Genomic DNA, 22,822 nt, shown 5'->3' on the forward strand with positions numbered 1-22,822 from the left:
TTAACAGTATTTTCCACATTTTTGAATTATATCACCTACCATTTTGATGTATAGAGATTTTTCAAGAGACTAGCCATAGGTCACCAACCACAACTCAGAAACTAACATACAATGATGTATCTCATTTTTCTCAAAAAAAGAGAAAATACACATAAGAACAGAAGCCTTCAGAAAAAAATTACTTTTTTCAGTAAGGTCAGCTTGCTGCAAGTACAAATAAATGAAAACTATTTGTTTTCAAAGGTGATGGAAAGAGAAAACACACATTTATAATTGATTAGGAATAATGATTAGTTCTATAAATGGTTTCAAGCATCATCAGGAAAGACTAATAATATATGCTAGTTCAGAAAGAACCACAGAGTGAAAAGAAGGTAAACCTATTTATACATAGATGTGTTTGTGTATATATAAATCTAAATACAAGTATATATGTGCACAAACACACAGAGGCCCCATTACAATAATTGCTTAATTAACTCCAACTTCCAACTAAAAATCCAATTCTAAGGTGACTTTCATTTACTGTGTAATTTGATAATAAAAAGGAAATACATAGTTAAAAATTACTGAAACAGTGAATTAGAATTTGAATCTTATATACTGTGCTTCATAGACCAAGAAACTTCAGCATCTGTCTTCCCTAATTACAGAAGATGTAATGTGTCTTAAAATGAAATGCAGTCAAGTAGTAACAAGTAAATAACAATATGGACATCAAATTATAATAGTCAGCTTCTGGAATGAAACCTTGGACTTGAGTTATATTACACAAGAGACTAACTTAATAGAAACTAGTGTAGCTTAGATTACTCACAAGATAAACTTGTATTTTTACCTTCTTATTTAAATCTAAAACAGAGCACGACATGCTATCCATTTCCAATTCTGGCATCTACCACACTGAATATTTGTAGCAGGTTTTTTAACAGTTGTATTTTAATAAAAGCATTGTTTTTAGCTTAGAGATGTCTTAACAGAAATGACATAACACCTCTGCCATATTTCCTGGATATGTTCCTCATGCTACTGCACAAATCATATTTGCTAATTCATTTGGACATCTAGGTGTTTTCAATATAAATGTTAAATGTTTTCCATCTTGCTTGAACATTTTTCTTGCTATTTATTAATTTTCTTAAATAAATGAAGATCAAGCGGAATGACAATATTTATTTTTAATTCAAATAATGAATAAGAATTATTATGTATTAGCATTCAATTTCATGTTATGATGAAGGGAATAAAAAGCACTTTACGCTCTTAATTAGATATTGAATTTTTACATAATTTTCCTGTCATTTTTAATGGGATTAATACAGTACTTCAAATATTGGGTGGAATAGGTTTTCTCACATACATTCAAAGCTTAAAAGCAAAATTCTATTATAATATTCATGTAGAAAGGACATGATAAGACAAAATTTTGTCTTACTCATTAAGCACTGGGAGATTACAGTCAAGAAATTCAGGGCTGTCCAGATAGATAGGTATGCAGTGAATCCTATGTAGATGTTAGATAGGAATGGCCTATTCATATTCTTGTTTGAAAAGAATGGCTGTTATTTATTTGTATGTTTATTTTCCTAGGTAATGTGTCCCATGTTTATGGTATATAGACCAAATCACATCTTCAGATTAACTATTTCAAAATAAATAAATGTACACAGTAATACCAATTATTTATCTCTGGTCTGTGTAGATAAAAAAGCTCTTAACCCATGAACCAAAGAAGGAAAAAAAAATGGCAAGATTCTAGGCCTTGATCACTGCCACCTCTTTTGAAAAGAAATAAAAAAGTATTTTGCCAAGACAGCTATCCAGAAATTGGTCATACTGAACAACACTGAGGGATTTTTAACGTATCTTCGTAACAGTCTACAGACTAAATAATTTCTTGAAAAGAGACTGATGGTTTGATAAAGATCATAGGTTTTACTTTTCATTCTTTGAAGAAGCCTTAATTTTATGGTTATATAACTTATTTTAACATAGTGGAGTTACTGTCTTGAAAACTGTAAATCAATTCAAGTACTGTATAAATTCAAGTTGCTTTCACCACAGTGAAAGGATGAGAGGTAATGGATGTAACCGGAAGATGGGAAGTTCTCTGTAGATGTTAAGAATACCTATTGTGTGGCCAAACAATGGCAGAGGTTACTCAGAGAAGAAATGGAATCTCCCTCCTTGGAGACATAACTCAGTTGTGTAGGATCCTGAACAACCTGATCTAACATCCAGATTGGACCCTCTTTTTGGAGTATGGGTTTTGACTAGATGACATTCTGAGGTTCCTTTCAGCTATAACTCTTCTATGGTTCTGAAAATATTTTCCTTAAATATTTATCTTTAAAGAACAGAAATATATTCTACTATCCTTAAAGGTCAGAGAGCTCTAATTTTTTTTTTTTTCCCAGAAATGCTTTGCTATATTTCTGCATATATAAAGCTGTGTTTGTGTTTGTATGTGTACACACACACAGAGAATACATATGTGCACTGAGGAACAGCGTGCACACCTTATCTATATAGATACACATAAAAATCAAAACTAAGGAAATTACCTGTGAAATCCTTCATGCATATCAATTACTCAAATATGAATGAATTATACAGCCTGTCATAATCACCCCCTCAGGTCAGTCTTTCGGGAAGGAAACAGTTTGCTTGTTCATTTTTAAAACATCATTCTCAGTATTGTCTAAATATTCCTGTAGATAATGAAGTGTGACTTCCCCGATAAGCTTTTTGTGATGCTTATCTGTGTAACATCCAAACACCTCATGAAAAAATTAGCTTATACTCCTTCAAAGAATAGAATTGCAGTCAACACAATCTTCTGCTTTGAGGAAGAACTGGTTCTAAGAAGCCTAAACTTTTTTCATTTTCTGCACCCTTCTCCTCCACCAAAACACTTACACTCACAAGTTGTCATGGTCTGCCTGCACAATTACCATGGTCTGTCTGCATATCACTACATGATGTAATAATAAAAAAGAGATGCATTATTAAAAAGAACAGTCAAGAAAGAACTCTGCTCCTCAGAAACTGTCAGAGTATTGAATGAACAGTGACCAATGTATTTATTAGTGGCATGATTAATACAAACCCATACTTGCAGTTTATGCAAACAACAGCCCATTTAGCAAATGCTCTTTTTTTCCCTGGGGGTGCAAGGACTCTGGATCCTATTTAAAAACATTCCACCAGAGAAGAAATTCAGCAATCAAATTAAAATGAGTTCAACCATGAATTGATTAAATTTACTAGAATAAATGTACTCAAACCTGCTTTTAGAGCATATTTATTCAATGGACAATTGCCATTTAGCAATGTGCTCTGGAGAAAAAAAAAATCTCATTTACTTAATGAATTGCATACTAGTTGGAGGAAGAAAGTTATCACAATAGGAAATTTTACTTCACAGCAGAGGACAGTATTCATAGGGAGTGTGTTAGTACTGTTTGGTTTAGATGGTTACCATCTAGTACCTATCACCGTAAGAAAACGTATCTTATGTTTATGGCCTACTCAGCAAAATATAGTTCCCTTGACTGTGAGCTGTGGGAACCCTGCAATTCTTCATTCCAAGAACCTGGCTGAGAAGCAGAATCCTTTAGGAAACAGGCTTGCTGAACTACAGAGTCCCATTTTCAGGAAAGTGATTATTTGCCCCCCTTTCTACCACCACAAATTTTGAGTATCATCATATACTGATGTGTTCAACCTATTGAAATACAAAAACCAAAGCATTTGCTAAATAAATAAGCTGAAGGCTGAGAAAACCTCTACCATTTTTTACAAGAAAGAAATACAGTTGAAAATGACTATATTTCCAGATGGCAAATCACACGATTCAGTGAGCTTTTTTGTTAGTCTTCATTCAAATTCAGCTTTTTCTTTCTAACTTAGTGTCCTGAGATACTAAGAACTGTTTTAGAAAAATATACTATCATGTGCATTATGTAGCTCATATAAGTTCAGTAGATTTTTTTTTGTTAAATACTACTCTAGAATTAAGTGAGTACAGTATTCCTGATAACATTTTTATCACCAGAAAAGCATGTACCGTGCTCAAAGGAAAAAAAAACTATTTTGAGAGGAAAACATCTCAAATACACAAGTTAATAAACATTACAACATACTTTCTTAATATTAAATATAACTGATATCACCCTAACTGGGAAAATGGATTAAAATGAAAAATTTAGGTAACAAGAGATGGCTGAAACTATTAGATAATTTTTCAAGCAGACTTTGTTAATGATATGGTGGAGACTCCAAAAGGTATGACATGTTACTCGATACCATTTTTGTCTGGTTTACCAATCATACACTTAATCATCAGGTATAATTTGGCCCTAATCAATTCCTACAGTGATTGGAGGTTGTCAAGTTCTGTTAACAAGCTAGGAATGCAGTGATCAACATGAAACAGGAGAAAATGCAGTTTTTGAGTCAGGTATAAATAAACCTCATGTCATGTTTTGTATGTCAGCACACCTGTGTCCCTAGATAGATACCCAAACACAAACATTTGTAGCTTGTAATAAGTGCTTTCCAAGCAGATATACATTAACCTTGCATGCTTTGAGCTAATTGGCAATCAGCTCATGGTAACATATATTCAGATAGACCTATCTTCAATAATCTGCTGATTTAAAGAATTATATAGTATTCTCTACTTTTACTACTAAATATTTCATCAAACAGAAGTATATAACATTTGTTTCCTCTAACTATTCTTTTTTTCCTAAAAATAGAGGTTTTACAAGCTCCAACATATAACTCATTTTGGCTAACAATAGTTCGGCAAAATGTGTATATTTTAAGGTACTCTGTATTTTATCCATTCATCCTTACCATCACAAGTTGGGAGTGGGTGACTCCACCAGTGATTTTTTTCACATAGCAAAGGCTCCTCATGACTCAGCCTATAACCCGGATCACAACTAAATGAGACAGTGGAACCTATAGAGAAGTCATGTCCATAACGACGTCCATGCACTGGTATGCCAGGATCCAAGCAAGAGTAAGTATTAACAGTTACACCTAGATGAGAAAAAAACAAAAAACCCAACCAAACACACAAACAAACAAACAAAAAAAGAAAATGGTTAAATAAACAACCTATAGAATGTTTTTTATTAATTTAAGTAATTCACTGTGCTGTGAGTGGGGGTGAAGGCTTCATTATCACAAATTTTTGGTGAACTATCCTTGCATTATGTTTCTCTGTGTTACTGTTACAAGATGTTATGGATAATGAATTGCATCCTGCCACTGTTGGAGAGAAAAACACATAATTTACAGGATATTTAGTTTGATCCTATCTCAGTAACATTAAGTGATTTTGTCCCTGATGCTGATGTTGAAAAGCCTTGATGATCACTCAAAATTCTGATTTCCAGCCTTTATTTTTTTCCTGATCAAACTTTGTTATCCTAGCTAAAATGCTTTTTATTTCTTTTGAAATTTATTCTTGAAATATTTACATAGATCAATTATTTACATAAATAATTCTCATACCTGATGTTATTTGATATGTGAGTTACTGAGAAGATAAAGAATAGCAGAAAAAGGAATAAATAGAATTTGACTTGATAAAGTGAATTTTAATGTGTGCTAAAAAAATTAAACCTTTTAGATTATTTCCCAGTGAGAAGTTTAACTTCATTATAAAAGCATCAGGGAAAAACAAAGAAAGAAATAAAAAACTCTAGGAATATTACTGAAGTTAGCAAATTAGAAGAAATATTCAAAGTAAGATTTTTTATGGGTGTTATTCCTTTATTCCTACACAAAAGCCATAAAATATCCTCCCTTACAAGGAAATTCAGAGTGGAAAGAAATTATTAGCACAGAAAATAAGAAAACATATAAAAGACTTCAGCTTTCAATAGGATATTTGAAGAGAGAAGTGTTGAATAGAGGACCATTAATCATTATTATTATCCAGAAAAGGGAAATCAGAATTGGGTTGTGCTGGATAATATAAGACGATGAACCAGTAAGATTTAAACAAAAATAAAATTAATACTAGATGTCTATCTATAAACAGAGGATGTTAAGCAGAAAAGCAACTACTGAAAATGGTTGATTTTGTGTAAAAATGGTAAAGATGTATATTTTCAATGTTCTCTGGTAGTACAAATCTAAATTTCATTCTTCACTAGCGTAGATAGAACTGTGGGGTGAGGATCAATTTTAGAAAAAAAAGGGATTTTATAATGAAATTGAAGAATTCATTTATAATGAAATTTCAGATTTCCTTTCCAACTTTATTTAATTGAAATTGTTTGATATAAGGATATTTGTAATAAGTGCAGCTTTCCTCTTTTTGCTGTTCACATTCCCAAAGTGTAATTTCTACCATTTAACATTATTCATTTAGCCAATCATTTTAAGAATTTAGTGGTCTCTGCTGGCAATATTAATCTAGTTTTCCTGATGTGTAAGGATAGCCATCCTTCAAACCTCAGAATGGATGAGAACTTAACAAAATCATCACTTCTTCACAATGTAGAAGACGACACAAATGGAAGTATGTGGGTGAAGGCTAGGACAGTAAAGAATTTTGGAATAATAATAGATTTTTTTTGATAAACAGCCAGAACTTGACATTCACTGGAGTTCAAATCAGCCCAAATTTTATCTGGCAAAGTCACCTCCACATAGATTGTATTTAATATCTTTATCATTAGTGGTCAGGAATAGTGAAAATGGTCAAAAATAAAGTAAAAAATTAAGAACATCTGAAAATTGCTTGGTGGTAGTTCCAACAAGGAGGAGTATGAAACAGAAATGGATAGATAACAGTGTGCTCATGACCTTTATTAAGCAAATTAGACAGTCATTACAGAAAAATATTATTTCACATGAAAATATTACTTATTACAACAAAAGGTATATTTAGAAACACAAAAAGTAAATGACATGATATCAACTTATATGAATTCTAAGAATTCGTAAAGTATGAAATCTAACAGATGCTTTCTGCTGTGTAGTTTATATGACTACAGTAAGGGAAAAAGAATATTTCTATATGTCAGAACAAATCACATATGCAGGTTTTTAGATCCCTAAAAATCCATAATCAAGCAATTCCATAGCTTGACTTTCAGCTCATTAATGTAACCTGCATATCCTATTACCTTCAGTTAGAGCTGCAGGTACATCAATCAGGACAGTAATTTAGGTATTTGCTTAGATTTTCATAATCTTCCTGATCTCGTGCAGTTTTACACACACAAAAATGCATTGTACAGGAGATAAGAATAACATGACATAAAAGCAACATCCAGAAGAAAGGCATTTGCTTCCCATTCACATTTGCTGATTCTTAAAGCATGGAGCAGTACAGCAATGACATTAAATTGTTAAGTGAAATTACTGGGCATCTGTTTTGCAGTTTAACATCACTAAATCTTTCTCAGTTTGAGAAATAACAGAAATTTACCAAAGATGACACCTGTGCACCTTTATATATTTATGACTGATGGGGAAATCAAATAATACAATTCAGAATGACTTACTTTCATAGTGAATCTTGAATCCATTGTTAGAACGACTGTTGTCAGTTGTAAAGAGAAGATAAATGAAATTGCTACTGCTAAACAGGAATTGTGGGACCTGTGTACCATTATAAGATCCCAGAAGTGGAGATAACAAGTTTGGTCCATCATGAACTTCCAAAACATCATAATTGAGTTCTGTCTGAAATCTGGAATTGAGGAAACACACAGAGGCACAAATATAAGAAGCGTTTAAAACAAATTCAATAAACCCATATAAAGTAAGCCATATTTTAAAACTATGCTCCTTTCCTGGTCATATTCTTTTAATTATTTCTGCACATATCTATTTTACAATATCAATATAATAGTATTAATTATCCTATATAATTAATACAATAATTGAATTTCAGGTTAGTGCCTTAGTAAGATGAGCAGTATGTTTAAACTCCTTGAGCTGGTTTGTATTGCAGGAAACAAAAGCCAGAAACACATAGTTTGTTAGCAAAGATTAATATTACTTGCATATACTATTTTATAGCACAAAATTATTTTTCTTTTTGGAAAAATTAAGTAATTTAAGAGGATATGTTGATGCATTCGTTTATTATATCCATTCCACTTGGCACAAATATCATCAAGGTACTTTATATTATCAAAGAATCATACTCTGAGTGTCTACCCTTAAAATCATCTATAAGCAGTGATAGAATTACTTATGTATGCTCTGAGACTCCAGTGGCTTTGTGCCAGTTGAGGCCCAGTCTAAAGTGGTGGCAGAAGTTATGGTAAAAAAAAATTAGAAGTCCTATTTAGAAAGCACTATAAAGCAAAATGCCTGTTTAGAGACTGCATGTGTGCTGTCTCCGTCAAGGAAAAGCTCAGTGTGACAGTACTGCTAGATATCTCTTTGCTTTCCTTGTTTTAGATGGTATCAGCAAACCCAAACACCTGTTTGGTATTTTGACAGTGGTTTCTCTCTTTTTTGCCATGACAGACCTTACATCAATCATACTGCTTTAATGGACTTTCTGACGGATTATTGAAAAACCCTTTCGGAATTAAAAAGAAACAATTAACAGCAGGATCCTACAAGGACTCTTCGGATACTCCTAATTCTCTCTCTGATTCACTTAGATGCCTAATTCAGCTTTGTGAAATCCATTCAAGGCATGAATACATGACTAATGCCAATGTACTGAGGAACTTTGTATTTCAGTATTTATGTCCCATGAGTCTGAGCCTAAAGATCTAAAGGTATCTGGTGAAAGATGAGAAGCCAAATTAAACCTCCAAAACGTGTTTTCTTTCATCCATGTCCCACTCCTATTAAAAAACATAGAAAATAGCACAGAAATAAAGTAATAAGGAGTTATGGAAATGAAGCAGGATAAGCCTAGAAGCAGGAGAACTGAAAATTTCTTTTTTTTGCTAGTTTCCACATGAACTCACAATCATATGTTGCTAAAAAGCTACTAGGCATTAACTTGTTTTTTCCAGTACTTGTTTTTCCCACTAATCCATAAAAAACAGAAGCAATCTTGAAAAGAGATCATTTAGGCTTGCTCTGCTTTCTTGGTTGCTTTATCAAAAGCATACTGGAGACAGAAAGTCTAAAAAAACATTGACCCCATAAATGCAAAGCAACTATCAGGCCAGTCAAGACACGATGAAATCGAGTCTCCAAAGGCGTATCAGAAATCCTGTCATAAGTACTAGTTGCTCAAAGACTACATACACCACCACAAACAGCAGAAAAATAAGGAGATGAGAAAAATGAGTAAGCACCCAAGAAAAAAAGAGTGAGGACTTTTTTTTTAGTGAGATGAACTGAAAGAAATTTGAAGGGGGGATTATGTACAATGCCTTTGCTTGGTCGTTTAGCTCAGAAACGTGATCAATTTAAATTTAATTTATAAGGGTGATGCTTATATTATTTTTTGCTTGAATACCTTTCCTCTTGATGTTCAACTTATCAGATATATTTACATATCACCTGGTTATTCCCTGGTGTGAGAAAACAGTAGGGATTTATAGGAAAATAAATAAAAAATACTTTGTGTTTCATGTAAGACCACTCCAAGATTCTTTCCTACTTAACTAGTCACTATTCTTAAACCGGGATGGCTTCACTGCTATGTCAGGTCTATTCTTAGGGAGGATGCACAAAAACTCATTCAAGCAGACAGGAGTGAAACAAACTTTAACATAGGAGGTGACACATGCTTTTTTATCTTATTTGAACAGCTAAAGCTGCTTTAGTATTTACAACATGCATCTTTGTAAGAGACAACCTATCAACTCAATGCAGTGTCAGGATATGAGTAGAATATCCTGCTGCACAGTGTATACTCTTTAGTCAAATGTGACTAGTACTCCAGTCAGTAGTTTGCTGATTAACGTCCCTAGCATTTAAATACTCATAATTAGGCTTCTTGATAAACACTTCATTACAATAAGGAATGGCACTTGCATTTCTCACTTCTATCATTTCAATTCAGCCTAATAAGCTACTATTTATAACAAAAATCCAACAGATTCTCTATCGTAGCTATGCCTGTACAACAGGAGTAAACTCTTTAAAGTATACATGCACGATCATAAAACAAAATATGAAAAAGTTATTACGAAACATCTGAAAGCACAAAAAATAATAGTTGTTATTATTATTTGCTTTGTCTGTAAATCTCTTTCTTTTCACCTATGCCTCTGGCTCCATGGCACAGGAACACTTTAGTGTACAGTCATAGAATGCATTAACTCACACATATGCAACATCGTAAGAGAGAAGTCATAGGAAGATAGGAATATGGGAGATTAAAAAGAAATAAACTACTGTGCAAGTGATAAACGGATGTAATGTTAAGGTGTCACTCTGCAGAAAACATGTATTAGTAAGAACTGTTCCCTTCCTCTTAGAAATCCAAAAAGAAAGGATGTAAAGATTCTAGACATGTACTGTAAATGTTTTGCCCTGAGAAATTAAAAATCTTTCAAATAACTACACATATTGTGGAAGTCTTAGTATTTGCATCAAGAAAGGGTAGAAAAAGTATTTCTCTGTTTTTCAGGACAAAGGTGAAATGTAAAGGACTTGTCAAAATACGAGTTTGTTTATTTTTTTTAATTAAATAGGAAAGCCATTTGGCTAGAGTTTTAAAAGTGTATATTTCAACAAAATTAACCTTCTGTCTTAAGAAAGTCCAGCTGAAGATTTGCAAGTGGAAGGAGCAGAACAAGGACAGTCAGACTAGAATGAGTTTTTAAAAAGAAGCTAATGTATGAATGCCTCAGAATGTAAATTTAAATTATGTGAAAATAATAAAGTTTAAGTAAACCTCCTAACATTATAATAGTTTACAAAATGTGTTCTTTCAGTACACTGTAAAGATTTATTTCATTATTTGGTTTATATAATAACTTCTTCTTTACACGCAAACATGTAATTACATATCTAAGTGCATTTGTGTGAACATATATGGATATATTTTTACATGTACTCCTGCACAGAAACACATAAGCATACACACACCTTTATGTAAGTAGGGCCTTTCTGGATTGCTGCATCTGAGCAATATGCATATCAGTCCAATTATGGCAAGCGATAGGAGTGCCAAAAATGAGCAGCAATGGAAAAAGAAGTGTCATAATGTCATAATGAGATCAGGTTATAAAGAGGATAGGCACTCTCTCTGTGATCTGAAGAGACCACATCTTGTTCTTATTGCTCTTAGCTACAAGAGTAATAGGGGTTGTGCAATTTTATGACAAGGCATTAATGCATTACAAACAAAAAGTGTACACAAGAGATTGTCAGATTTAATGAAACTTGGGTGCAAAGGAAGAAAATCCAGCTGGCATAGAATTTTGCAAATAAAAAGGCAAATGCTTTTCACTTTGAAATGACTCTCCACATGAAATGTGTAGTTGAAAATGAAATGCTGAATTAAAAATAAATTATTTGAAATTATATTTTTCTTTTCAAAAACGTGAGTTAATGAAAGTTCCAAAATTGTTCTTTTTCATTTTGCTTTACAAGACAATAAAGAAAACTAATAATTTTCTTTTAATTTTGAACTAATATGAGTTTGATTAATTTCTGCAAGAGGGAGTTATTCACTTCTCTTTTTTATTTTAATTAGCAAAAATTTGGTACAGCTTCATTTTAAGCTGATGTACAGCACTAGTGATTTTGGAAGACTAGCTTTCATTTAATGTTAAGGATAGGAAATACCTTTGAAGTGTCCATATTACCTGTCCTCTGATTGTATATAATGGCATGTGAACACTTTATTATAGTGTAAGCTATAGTACTAGAAAAAAGTTTTAAACAATCTTATCACAATGAGAAATTTTGCCAAGAAAAGATGGTAATTTTCATATTCTGCTAAAAACAACTTTTGAATTATACTAAAATGAAGCAATACCTTCTAAGTTGAGGGTGACCAAGAGTAGTCAAAATATGCTGCATAAATAGCAACTGAAAAGTACTTGCATGATATTTGTGCGCTAAAACTTTGATCATCAAAGGCCCTTTTTTCCTGGATCATCATCTAACTTTATAATATTTACAATTAAAAAGAATCTAAAACATCCTTGAAAATATGTAGAATGCAGCATTTTTTTAAAATATATTTTCTGTTTTGCTTTCTCATAAAGAGCTTATATGAAATGCCCATGTCTTGCTACCATGAGAAATTTAAGGTCCTCAGCACATTTCAATCCTTGGAATCAGGAAGGGACCTAAGTAACAGGCAGTAATGTAGGAAAAGTAGAATGCTGCAGTAATTTGGGGAAACTGGAATTCCATCCTGAGAGCACACAGTCCTTTCACAAAAACAGATCAGCTGATTTGAGAATTAAAGATTCATGTTGGATAAAAATATGAGTGCATTTAATTCAGTTTTCACAGTTGATTCAGATTTTCAGAATTGAAGATTTCACAGGTTTGAGAGAAAAAAAATACTTCATAAGTATAATTCATCACGGTTATGAGCAAATAAAACATGCTAATCTTTAAAAACAGACAGAATTTTTACCTGGGCCAGACAGGCTTAGATATATGCAAGAGGGTAGGAATTTCAAAAGCTTTTCAGTGCATCAAAGTAGAAATTACACTGAAGATAAAATTTATGTTCTGAAGGCACTAAGGTGTTTTAGAAAATCCTACCTGATAAAACAATTGCTTGATTTTAGACACAGTGCAAATTAATGTTATGACAGAGCTAATAAACTCCTGCTTCTGGGTAAAACTGGAAAATATTAAATAAGAAAAACATTAGCCAAGACCTTTCAAATGTAATTTTGATAGAGTGTCCTGGTTCAGCTTCTATCACCCACTCACAATTCAAGGAATCTTTATAATACCCTGGCCAGCCTGGAGAGAGGATTACTCCACTGGGAGATGAAAAATGCCCACCACATGGAGCTAAAAATGAAACAAAGAGAAAGGTATAATAACACAGACTTCTTATATGTAATTCACAATTATCACTTTCAATATAGAACATCTATAAGGAACAAATTAAAAAAAATCCAGTTGCAGGAAGATGCAACAAGGCTTCAAAGCTGACAGACTGTGGTGTTCAGAATTAGATGGAGACAACTGAATTAAAACCTTAAAAAGATAAAATAAACTGTTCAATAAATTCTGACAAAGCTTTTTATAATGTATTCTTACAGGTACCATCGATTTTCCTGTAATAAAGGACACACAACAAAACATAGTGTTTAAAAAGTATCATTACTTCTGCTTTTAAATGTGAGCAGAGAGATCTGAAAAACTTGCAAAAGCTTCAGTTGAGTATCAAGCTAGAAACTAGTGAGTTGTTCTTTTGACATGAATCCACTGTCATACCTCATACATTTTGCTTGTTGTGTTGGCAGTTCAAATTCCTCATTCATGAAAAATACAAACTTACCATTCTTACAGAATTAGTTGATATTTTTAAAGCATTTGGCAAATATATATTAAATACTGTAACATATATATCTGCAAGCAGAATTACTAGAAATAACATGTAGTTTTTCTCTCAGAGACAGTGAGCAAATACAAGCTAGGAAAACTGTATTAAAACATAATTGAAACCAAAGTTGTTGGTAATCATATTTAAAGTTTTTCAATGGCTTAATGACACATTAATTACAGGAATAATCTCCACAGCTGTAGGTATTACAAATGAAGAGCATTTCTTTGGTAACAATTCTTCATAAATAGTTGAAGAGAATCTGGTACAGAGTGAGGGAAGTTTCCATTAGCTGATCAGTGTGAAGACAGTTAGTCATAGGGCAGAAGAGAGATTCTCAGAACTAATAATCATGTTTGACTGATGCTGATTTTGGCTATGGAGAGCACTAGTCTAACACAAAGATGGTATAATCTCACAGGTGAAAAGAGTAAGAACCATATGACCAATACTCCTAAAGGACAGATCTTTTAGGTTTAAGTCTTGCAACGCTCTATGCAGGTTTTTAATTTCATGCATGAATGCAAACCCATTACATCTGATGGATCTACATGTCTATGTAAAGTCAAGTGCATGTGTCATCAGACTTTTGTGAGATCATCCCAGTGGTATGGATGGGTGAGGGAAAGACCATGGGAGTGCTTGGCATGTTTTAGTTCATTTCTTTTCGGTAGGAGATTGATATTCCCCAAATAGAGCAACTAATGCACAGAATTATCTTGAATTCTAGATATCTAAGAAATGCAGTCATTCCATCACTAGAAGTATTAACATTTTTAAAACAGGTAACAAATCATAATGTTTTCCTAGCAATTTAAAATATCTAGGACATCTTATGAATTTAATGCATATTCAGTGTGGTAAATTGAACATATATTGTTCAGCACAAGTGTAAACATCCTCAAAAGACTGTATCTATGTATCTTTCTATATGTGTATTATGCATATATGTGAATATACTAAACACACCTATATAGACAAATATACAAAACAAAAGTCTCCTTGATCCACAGGGGACAAGACAGAAAAGCAACTATCTCTGAATATGTTTTCCTCTAGAAGAATAAGATATATTTTCCTTGATCTACAATGTTACATATCAAATAACTGATTTCAAGTACTTATTAAGTAATTACTGGGAAAAAATAAATTGTAAAATACTTGTCTTTAAACTAAACTTTTTCACTCACTAAAGTGCTGGCATATTTCCATCCTTTAGTGAATCCAGCTACTTCAGTAAAAACTGTTGCAAGTAGGGACATTTAGTAAGATGTATTTTAAAAAAAAAAAAAAAAAAAATTAACTAAAATGGATTACCTAGAATCTTAAGTATAGGCAGTTAGGAGTAATACTGTAAAAAAAGCTTTTTCACAGTTGCTCTGACTTGTGTGAGTGAGTATTATTTGTGCAAGCTTTCTTTGATGAAAATACAAGGTGATAAGGACCTGATAAGGTGTTATTTTCTGCAGCAAATATGTTTTCCAAGATGGTCAACAAAGCAGCATTTAAAAGAGGAAAGCATTACACAGACCATGCTCTTAAACTGGTGACCACTCTCTCAAATGATGAGCAGTCTACAATTTCTTTATTCTCAGGAATTGCTGACTGTTTTATGGAAAAAGAAATCTGCAGAATGTATTAGCTGTTCAATTGACACTTTACATTAAAACTCATTTTTCTTTCACAAAATCTTTTTGATCAGACCTATTTATATGTTCTCTATGTGAGGCAAAGAAGAAAACAAGCAACATACATTTCAGTGCCTTACAGAAGCAAAATTCATTGCTTCCCCAAAATGCCAGCCATGAAGAAGTAAGTAGCACCTTTTGTGGACAGTGCTAAATCATACAAAGCAGACAGTAAACTTGTACCATTTACTTCATTCTCTTTTCCATTACTATCTGTTGTGCGGTACAGATGTGCACTGATGCAACCTGGATGAGAACAAAGATTTGTCAAAGATTTCTCAAGAACACAGTATCAAACACTAGATATCCCTTATTCTAGACAAAGTCCTAATGAAACTACCTACTTTTCCTGTGTTATATAAATAAGAATTAAACTAACTGGATAAGTGGTTTCTCCAAGTTCAGCTTAATAAGGTTATCAAGCAACAGCCTTGTATCTCATTATATCTCCTCACTGAAGAGGAAATGGTTTTCGGGGGACTCAAAACAATTATTTGCTCTTTTACAGCTGTATTTCCAGAAAATGTTCTGGCCATACCAATTCCACTCCTGGAATAAGGGCACAGTGTTCTGGAGAGCAGAACTTTTTAACACTACTGAGGTGTAAACGTTATCAACAAGCAGATTCTAAGCTGCAAACTGCAGCAGAAATTGTTAGGATTGGGTGCCTTGGGGTTGAATGAAGAGATACCAGGATTAAACTAAGGATCTTTGTCACCTTAATCTTCCCTCTTGCACATAACATGGATATGTGCCAAGAGTGGGATTTGTTCATCTATACAAATAATTAGAGAAGAACATGAACTTCAGAGAGTGTGTGTGTGTGTGTATATATAAACTTTATTATACATAATAATAAAGTATGCCACATGGTATCTTATAGACACTAGGAAAATACAATTTCTCCAGTTAGAAGTATGCTGAAATACTTTGTTGGTTCTGGTGAATATTGGTGTAAATACATTAGCCTATAGAACTATAAATACATGACAGTTATTGTTAGCATGAGCTTCTTTGCTTAATTGCTAATTAAGGATTTGATCCAACTCAGATTTGGTGAGTTTCTCACGATCTAAACTCTCAGGGACTAAACACATTTTCTAAGGAAAAATCTTATAGGGTTGTTTTTTCTTTTTTGTTTTTTGACCATATTTGTTTGGTTTTAGTTTTGTGACACTTCTCTAAAAAAATTCACCAAATGACCTGGGAATTCAGCAAGCCTCAAAGTTCATACACAGCTGATGTAATCAAGCTGGAAATTTTCCCCTGAATTTCATTTTGTAAAGTGAAGGATGAGCTTTCTTTGTTTCTTTGCCAGGCTCATTAGACACACACACATATTTATTTACATCATAGGCATCTATATGGAGACAAAGATTTTTAGTTTTCTTTTATTGTGGAATAAAGCATCTTAGTTAGTTGTCCTGGTTTCAGCTGGGATAGACTTAATTTTCTTTCTAGTAGCTGGTATAGTGTTATGTTTTGGATTCAGTAAGAAAAGAATGTTGATAACACACTGACGTTTTCAGTTGTTGCCAAGTAGTGTTTAGACTAAGTCAAGGATTTTTCAGCTTCTCATGCCCAGCCAGCAAGAAGGCTGGAGGGGCATAAGAAGCTGGGAGAGGACACAGCCAGGGCAGCTGACCCCAACTGACCAAAGTGATATTCCAGACCACAGGACATCATGCTTAGCAACAAAAGCTGGGGGAAGAAGAAGGAAGGGAGGGACATTTGTCTTCCCAAGTAACCATTACACATAATGGAGCCCTGCTTTCCTGGAGATGGCTGAACACCTGCCTGCTGATGGGAGGCAGGGAATGAATTCCTTGTTTTGCTTTGTTTGCACACATGGCTTTTGCTTTACCTATTAAACTGTCTTTATCTCAGCCCACAAGTTTTCTCACTATTACCTTTCTGATTCTCTCCCCCATCCCACTGTGAGGGAGGTGAGTAAGCAGCTGCATGGTGCTTAGTTGCTGGCTGGGGTTAGACCACAACATTAATAAAGCACTGAAAGTGAGTTATACACTATATGTATGGATTTTGTAACTATCTGAATGCAACAATTACTTATCACTTATTTCTAAACACAAGAAGAAACTTTTGGCCTGTTACCAGAACATTTCAATATTCACTTCCAAAGCAAATGAGATCTGTCAGACCTTCTGAAGTTGATGAGAAATGAATGTTTTGAAAGCAGTCCTGCAGAGAAGGACTTGAGGGTACTGGTGGATGAAATACTTGGACATGAGCCAGCAACATGTGCTTGCAGCCCAGAAAGCCAACCATATCCTGGGCTGTGCAAAAAGAAGCATGGCCAGCATTTCGAGGGAGGTGATTTTTCCCCTCTGCTCATGTGAGAGCCTACCTGGAGTACTGCATCCAGCTCTGGAGTCCTATATTAGGTTTGTGTGGTGGGATTTTGGTAGCAGGGGAGGGGGCCACAGGAGTGGCTCCTGGGAGAACCCGCTAGAAGCTTCCCCAGCTCCAAGTCGGACCCACCACCGGCCCAGGCCAAGCCCATCAGTGACGGTGGTAGCGCCTCTGGGAGAACAGATTTAAGAAGGGGAACCTGCAGTGAGTAGGGGGACTGGAATGTGAGAGGAACCCCTCTGCAGATACCGAAGTCAGTGAGGAAGGAGGGGGAGGAGGAGCGGGGGAGGAGGGAATGCCCCTGCAGCCCATGGTGAGACGGCAGGCTGTCCCCCCCCAGCCCATGGAGGGGAGTGGGGGAGCAGATGCCCACCTGCAGCCCGGGGAGGAGCCCACGCCAGAGCCGGTGGATGCCCCCCAAGATGGCCGTGACTCCATGGGAAAGCCTGCGCTGGAGCAGTCTGTGACTGAAGGACTGTGGCCTGTGAGAAGGACCCATGCCAGAGTAGTTCATGAAGGACTGCAGCCCATGGGAGAGACCCCACGCTGGAGCAGGGGAAGAGTGAGGAGTCCTCCCTCTGAGGAGGAAGGAGCGGCAGAGACAACGTGTGATGAACTGACCCCAACCCCCATTCCCCATCCCCCTGCGCCACTGGGGGGAGGAAGTAGAGAAAATGGGGATTAAAGTTAAGCCTGGGAAGGAGGGAGGGGTGGAGAAAGATTTTTTAAGATTTGCGCTTACTTCCCATTACCTGGTTTTGATTTAATTGGTAGTAAATTAAATTGATTTTGTTTTTTCGCCCCAGTTGAGTCTGTGTTTTTGCCCGTGACCATAAGTGGTGAGTGATCCCTCCCTGTCCTTGTCTCGACCCATGTGCTTTTCTTTATGTTTTCTCCTCCCCATCGGCTTCATGGTGCTTTGTTGCTGGCTGGGCTTAAACCACAACAAGTCCCCAGCACAAGGACATGGCCTGTTAGAGCAGGTTAGAAGGGCCACAAAAATGATCAGAGGGATGGAACACCTCTCCTATGAAGACAGGCTGAGAGTTGGGGTTGTTCAGCCTGGAGAAAAGCAAGCTCCAGGGAGACGTTATTACAGCCTTTCAGTATTTAAAGGGGGCTTACAAGAAAGAAAGAGACTTTTCATCAAGGCCCGTAGTGATAGGACAAGGGATAACAGTTTTAAACTGAAAGAACATAGATTTACATTGGGTATAAGGAAGACATCTTTTATGATGCGAGTGGTGTGACATTGGAACAGCTGGCCTAGAGAAGTTGTGGATGCCCTATCATTGGAAGTGTTCAATGTCAGGTTGCACAGGGCTTTGAGGAACATAATTTAGTTGAAGATGTCCCTGCCCATGGCAGAGGGGGGGACTAGATGATCTTTACAGGTCCCTTCCAACCCAAACCATTCTATAATTCTATGAGGACATAATGTTACTGCTGCAAAGATGGAGTCATTTAAATTACTACTGCATGTACATTTAATACAGACTTGATCCAGTTTCCAGCGAAGGCAAGGGGTAGCCTTAAACTGATTTCATAATGAATTGGTCAGGTACTTTTACTGGGAAAAAAAAAAAAAGAAGAGATAGGAAGTTAATTCTGCTCCAGTAGTAATTTATTTATGCATTTACCTAAACAAGCACATGATCTGGACTATGACCACACAGCTTTTGAACATCTCCAAGGAAGGAGACTCCACAACCTCTCTGGGCAACTTATGCCAGTGCTTGGTCACCCTCACAGTAAAAAAGCATTTCATGATATAGATGGAACTTCCTGTGTTTCTGTTTGTTCCCATTGCCTCTGGTCCTGTCACTGGACACCACTGAAAAGAGTCTGGCTGTGGCTTCATCTTCTTTGCACCCTCCCTTCAGGTATTAATATACATTGATAAGATTCCCCCCCCCCCGAGCTTTCTTTTCCTCAAGCTAAACAGTCCCAGCTCTCTCAGCCTTTCCTCATAGGAGATGCTCCAATGCCTTAATAATTTTTGTGGCCCTTCATTGGACTCTCTCCTGTATGTTCCTTTCTTGTACTGAGGAGCTTAGGACTGCACATAAACTCCAGGTGTGGCCTCAGCAGTACTCACAGTAAAGAGGAAAGATCACTTCCCTCAACCTTCTGGCAATACTTTGCCTTATGCATCCCAGGACACCATTAGCCGCCTTTGCTGCAAGGGCACGTTCAACTTGGTGTCCACCAGCACCCACAGGGCCTTTTCTGCAAAGCTGCTTTTCATCTGCGTGGCCCCCGGCATGTATCAGTACATGGCCTTGTTCCTCCCCAGGTGCAGGACTTTGCACTTCCCCTTGTTAAACTTCATAAGGTTCCTATTAGCTCATTTCTCCAACCTGTTGAGGTCCCTCGGAATGGCAGCACAACCCTCTGGAGTATCAGCCACTCTTCCAGGTTTGCTGGTGTGGCAAACTTGCTGAGGCTACACGCTGCCCCATCACCAATATAACTATTTATGTATTTAATTATCAGAAAGGCCTCAAATTTTTTGATTACTAGTATCATGTAAGTATCCATTTAGACAGAGAGCAGAAGCATCTTACTCAGCAGCAAGAGAAAGCTGCACCATAAAGTTTCATAACACCACTTTCCAGTGGACATTATGCATACAAGGCTACACAAGGAAAATAAATGAGCAACATTGTGTTGGAAAGGTCTTAATGTACTGCTGACAGGCGTATGTCTCTACTAAAAATAGTGTAAAATATACAGCATTTTCCCTCAAAGACATGGCTATTTCTTAAATTTCTGTATTTTTTTCACCTAACACAGTCTGCAAAGCATTTTGGTTGCTCATTTTCACAAAGCAGCACAGTACATACCATTGTCTATATTAACCTGGACCTCTCAATTACAAAAATAGATTAATTTTGCTCTCTTTGACACACATTCAGATTGAAGATCATGAATTATCATACGTTTGTCTGATCTTCATTTTTCTCAGGAGATTACCAAGCTCCTATGTTAAAATGATGAACTGTTGTAAAGAAGTATTTTGTATTTTTAAGGACATAACAGCCCATCTTTCTCTTACTGTGTAGGGAAAAAAAAGGTTTCTAAAAGCTATATAAAGTTCAGAATTCAATATGTTGCAAACATTTCTAAATATGCAGATTTAGACATTTTTCCTCACTGATGGTTTTAAAATACTGTTTATCCCCTTTTACCTTAAAGTCCCTTTTTCATGCTACCTTCAGCAAACAGTACCAGTCAAACAATAATGTATTTAAACTCATATTCACCTCAGCAACCAGAAGGTTAACGCTCCAACATTCATAAAACCTACATTTTATTGTATATAACCATTTATACATATTCATAATATATATGGAGCCTGTAAACTACAAAATATATCAACAAGAATAGGAATACCAGATGGCCTTACTCTGAGCCAGTATACTACCATAGTTGGAATACAGTATTGCTAAACTAGTACAAAGCTCCATTTTCTCACAAAATTTCCATGAAACTGTTAAAGATTGTCTTTGGAATACAAAAAAGTAACTCTCTTACAAAAACACTCCTATGAATATTCCATTAAAAATAATGCCCATTGTAAGATTGCCTAAATTTGGAGTAATTTCTCTTTGTATTTGGGATCTGAGAATAATAGTGTTTTGCTGTTTTGTTTTTGGTTTTGTTTTTTAAAAGAAAGTCTTTCTTATCCTTCCCCTGATTATGGTTCTTCCTGATGCCTGCAGTGCAAGATTCAATAGAATTTTTTATTTGACTTTCACCATCACATGCTGATGTCCTAGACCCAGGAGTCCTTCCCTTCAGAATAGCTGAGTGACTGGGCTTATCTTAAAGAGTCTTGTTTTTTAGAAAATAAAACTCTCTAGTCATCTTGCCAAAAGATTATTTCCCTGACCTTTTTTACACTGATTTTCAGACGCTGTTCTTTCTTCCAGTTCTATTTGATGGTTGCCTGGCAGATTCATACCCACTGTCAGTATGTTAAAAACAAAACACTAGAAATATAACATAACTAGAGGTTGTCATCAACCAGAATCTCTTTGTCAAACATGGGTCTATGTCAAATACTGAAAGCCAATCTTAGCTTGATCTAAGAATTCTCACAAACTTGTTTCTATTTATTTCTTTGTATAGTAAGGTGCAAGGGTTGAGGCAGGAAATTTCCATATGTGAGTATGAAGAAAGTTTTGAGGATGGCAGGCTAATCACTGAACATCTTGTAGATTCATAGTTTTAGACCTTTTTTTCAAGAGCTTATCACCCATGCTACAGAACAGCAGGATATTAAGCATTACAGGAGTTATGCAGGAAGACCAAGGTTAGAGCTGCAGCACAGGTACAACAGCATAATATTACAAGAGATTATGGGAGAATCCTCCATATAACCCTCACACAGGAAGGATGAAAGGCACAAGGACAGGAATCCCAAATTCAAAAGCATGAGAGAACAGCAAAAGCTGCTCCACTAGAGAGGAAAAGCCAGGAGTCACGCACCAAGGAGCACACAGACACACACAGGCAGAGTTAGTGCCTTCACAGACAGAGCATCATCCAATTCCACCTGAGCAAGGTGAACAGGACTGGATTGGTGACAGGAAAAGGGTCTGGTGACAGCCAAGTGACCATCAGAATAATGCAACTGAAGGGTTAGGTCTGAGGTCAAACCAGGAAGTCCCAAGAGCTTGTTGAGATCAGCAGAGAACAGGGGCTGGAGACCAGCTCTTTTGTGGCATTGCTGGGGCAGGGACCAACAGCCCCAGGCTGAGCTGAAATGGGACCCTGGGCCATGGGCAGGGCTGGAAGGAAGCTGGTCAGGATTGCCCTGAAAAATGAGTATGCTGACCCTATGCATCTGCACCACATATATTATTAAATGGTTCTCTCCTATATATTGTAATAGCTGACATTTCTGCAGTGGAAGAACTGCACAGCAGGTACATTCAGTGTCTCCTAGTCAGTATGTGGAGTTCATGCCTTTGACTTCAAGTATGACAATGAAATTATGATGTGTGTGTAAGGCAAGCAAATTTCACCTTATATGAAATCACTACGTGTTACAGGCAAATGTGTACACAGTCAATAAAAATGCTGAACACTCCATCAGACCAAATTACATTATTAGCTTAAAAATATTTTCATTTGCCTTCAAATTTTATCTTAAATTTTAAAAATATATCTAATTCTACAGTTGATAAATACATCTAATTGAAATATACCAGTGTCCCAACCTCTGGGATTCCAATATATGTTCCATTTAGAGTCTCAGACCACCTATGGATCA

The 22,822-nt window shown here is 35.6% G+C and overlaps 1 protein-coding gene across 1 annotated transcript in view; it reads right to left on the reverse strand.

The window, feature by feature from the left end:
* CSMD3 (CUB and Sushi multiple domains 3) overlaps positions 1–22,822 on the reverse strand; it is a 767,625-nt gene that overhangs the window by 299,447 nt on the left and 445,356 nt on the right. Inside the window, exons 17-19 of the mRNA XM_052787755.1 lie at positions 12,804–12,942; positions 7,536–7,723; positions 4,864–5,052 (exon numbers count right to left, since the gene is read on the reverse strand). Of these exons, the coding sequence (XP_052643715.1) occupies positions 4,864–5,052; positions 7,536–7,723; positions 12,804–12,942 (516 nt within the window). The remainder of the gene's footprint in view (positions 1–4,863; positions 5,053–7,535; positions 7,724–12,803; positions 12,943–22,822) is intronic.

The sequence above is a fragment of the Harpia harpyja genome, chromosome 5, assembly GCF_026419915.1.
Source record: "Harpia harpyja isolate bHarHar1 chromosome 5, bHarHar1 primary haplotype, whole genome shotgun sequence".
NCBI classification, from domain to species: Eukaryota; Metazoa; Chordata; class Aves; order Accipitriformes; family Accipitridae; genus Harpia; species Harpia harpyja.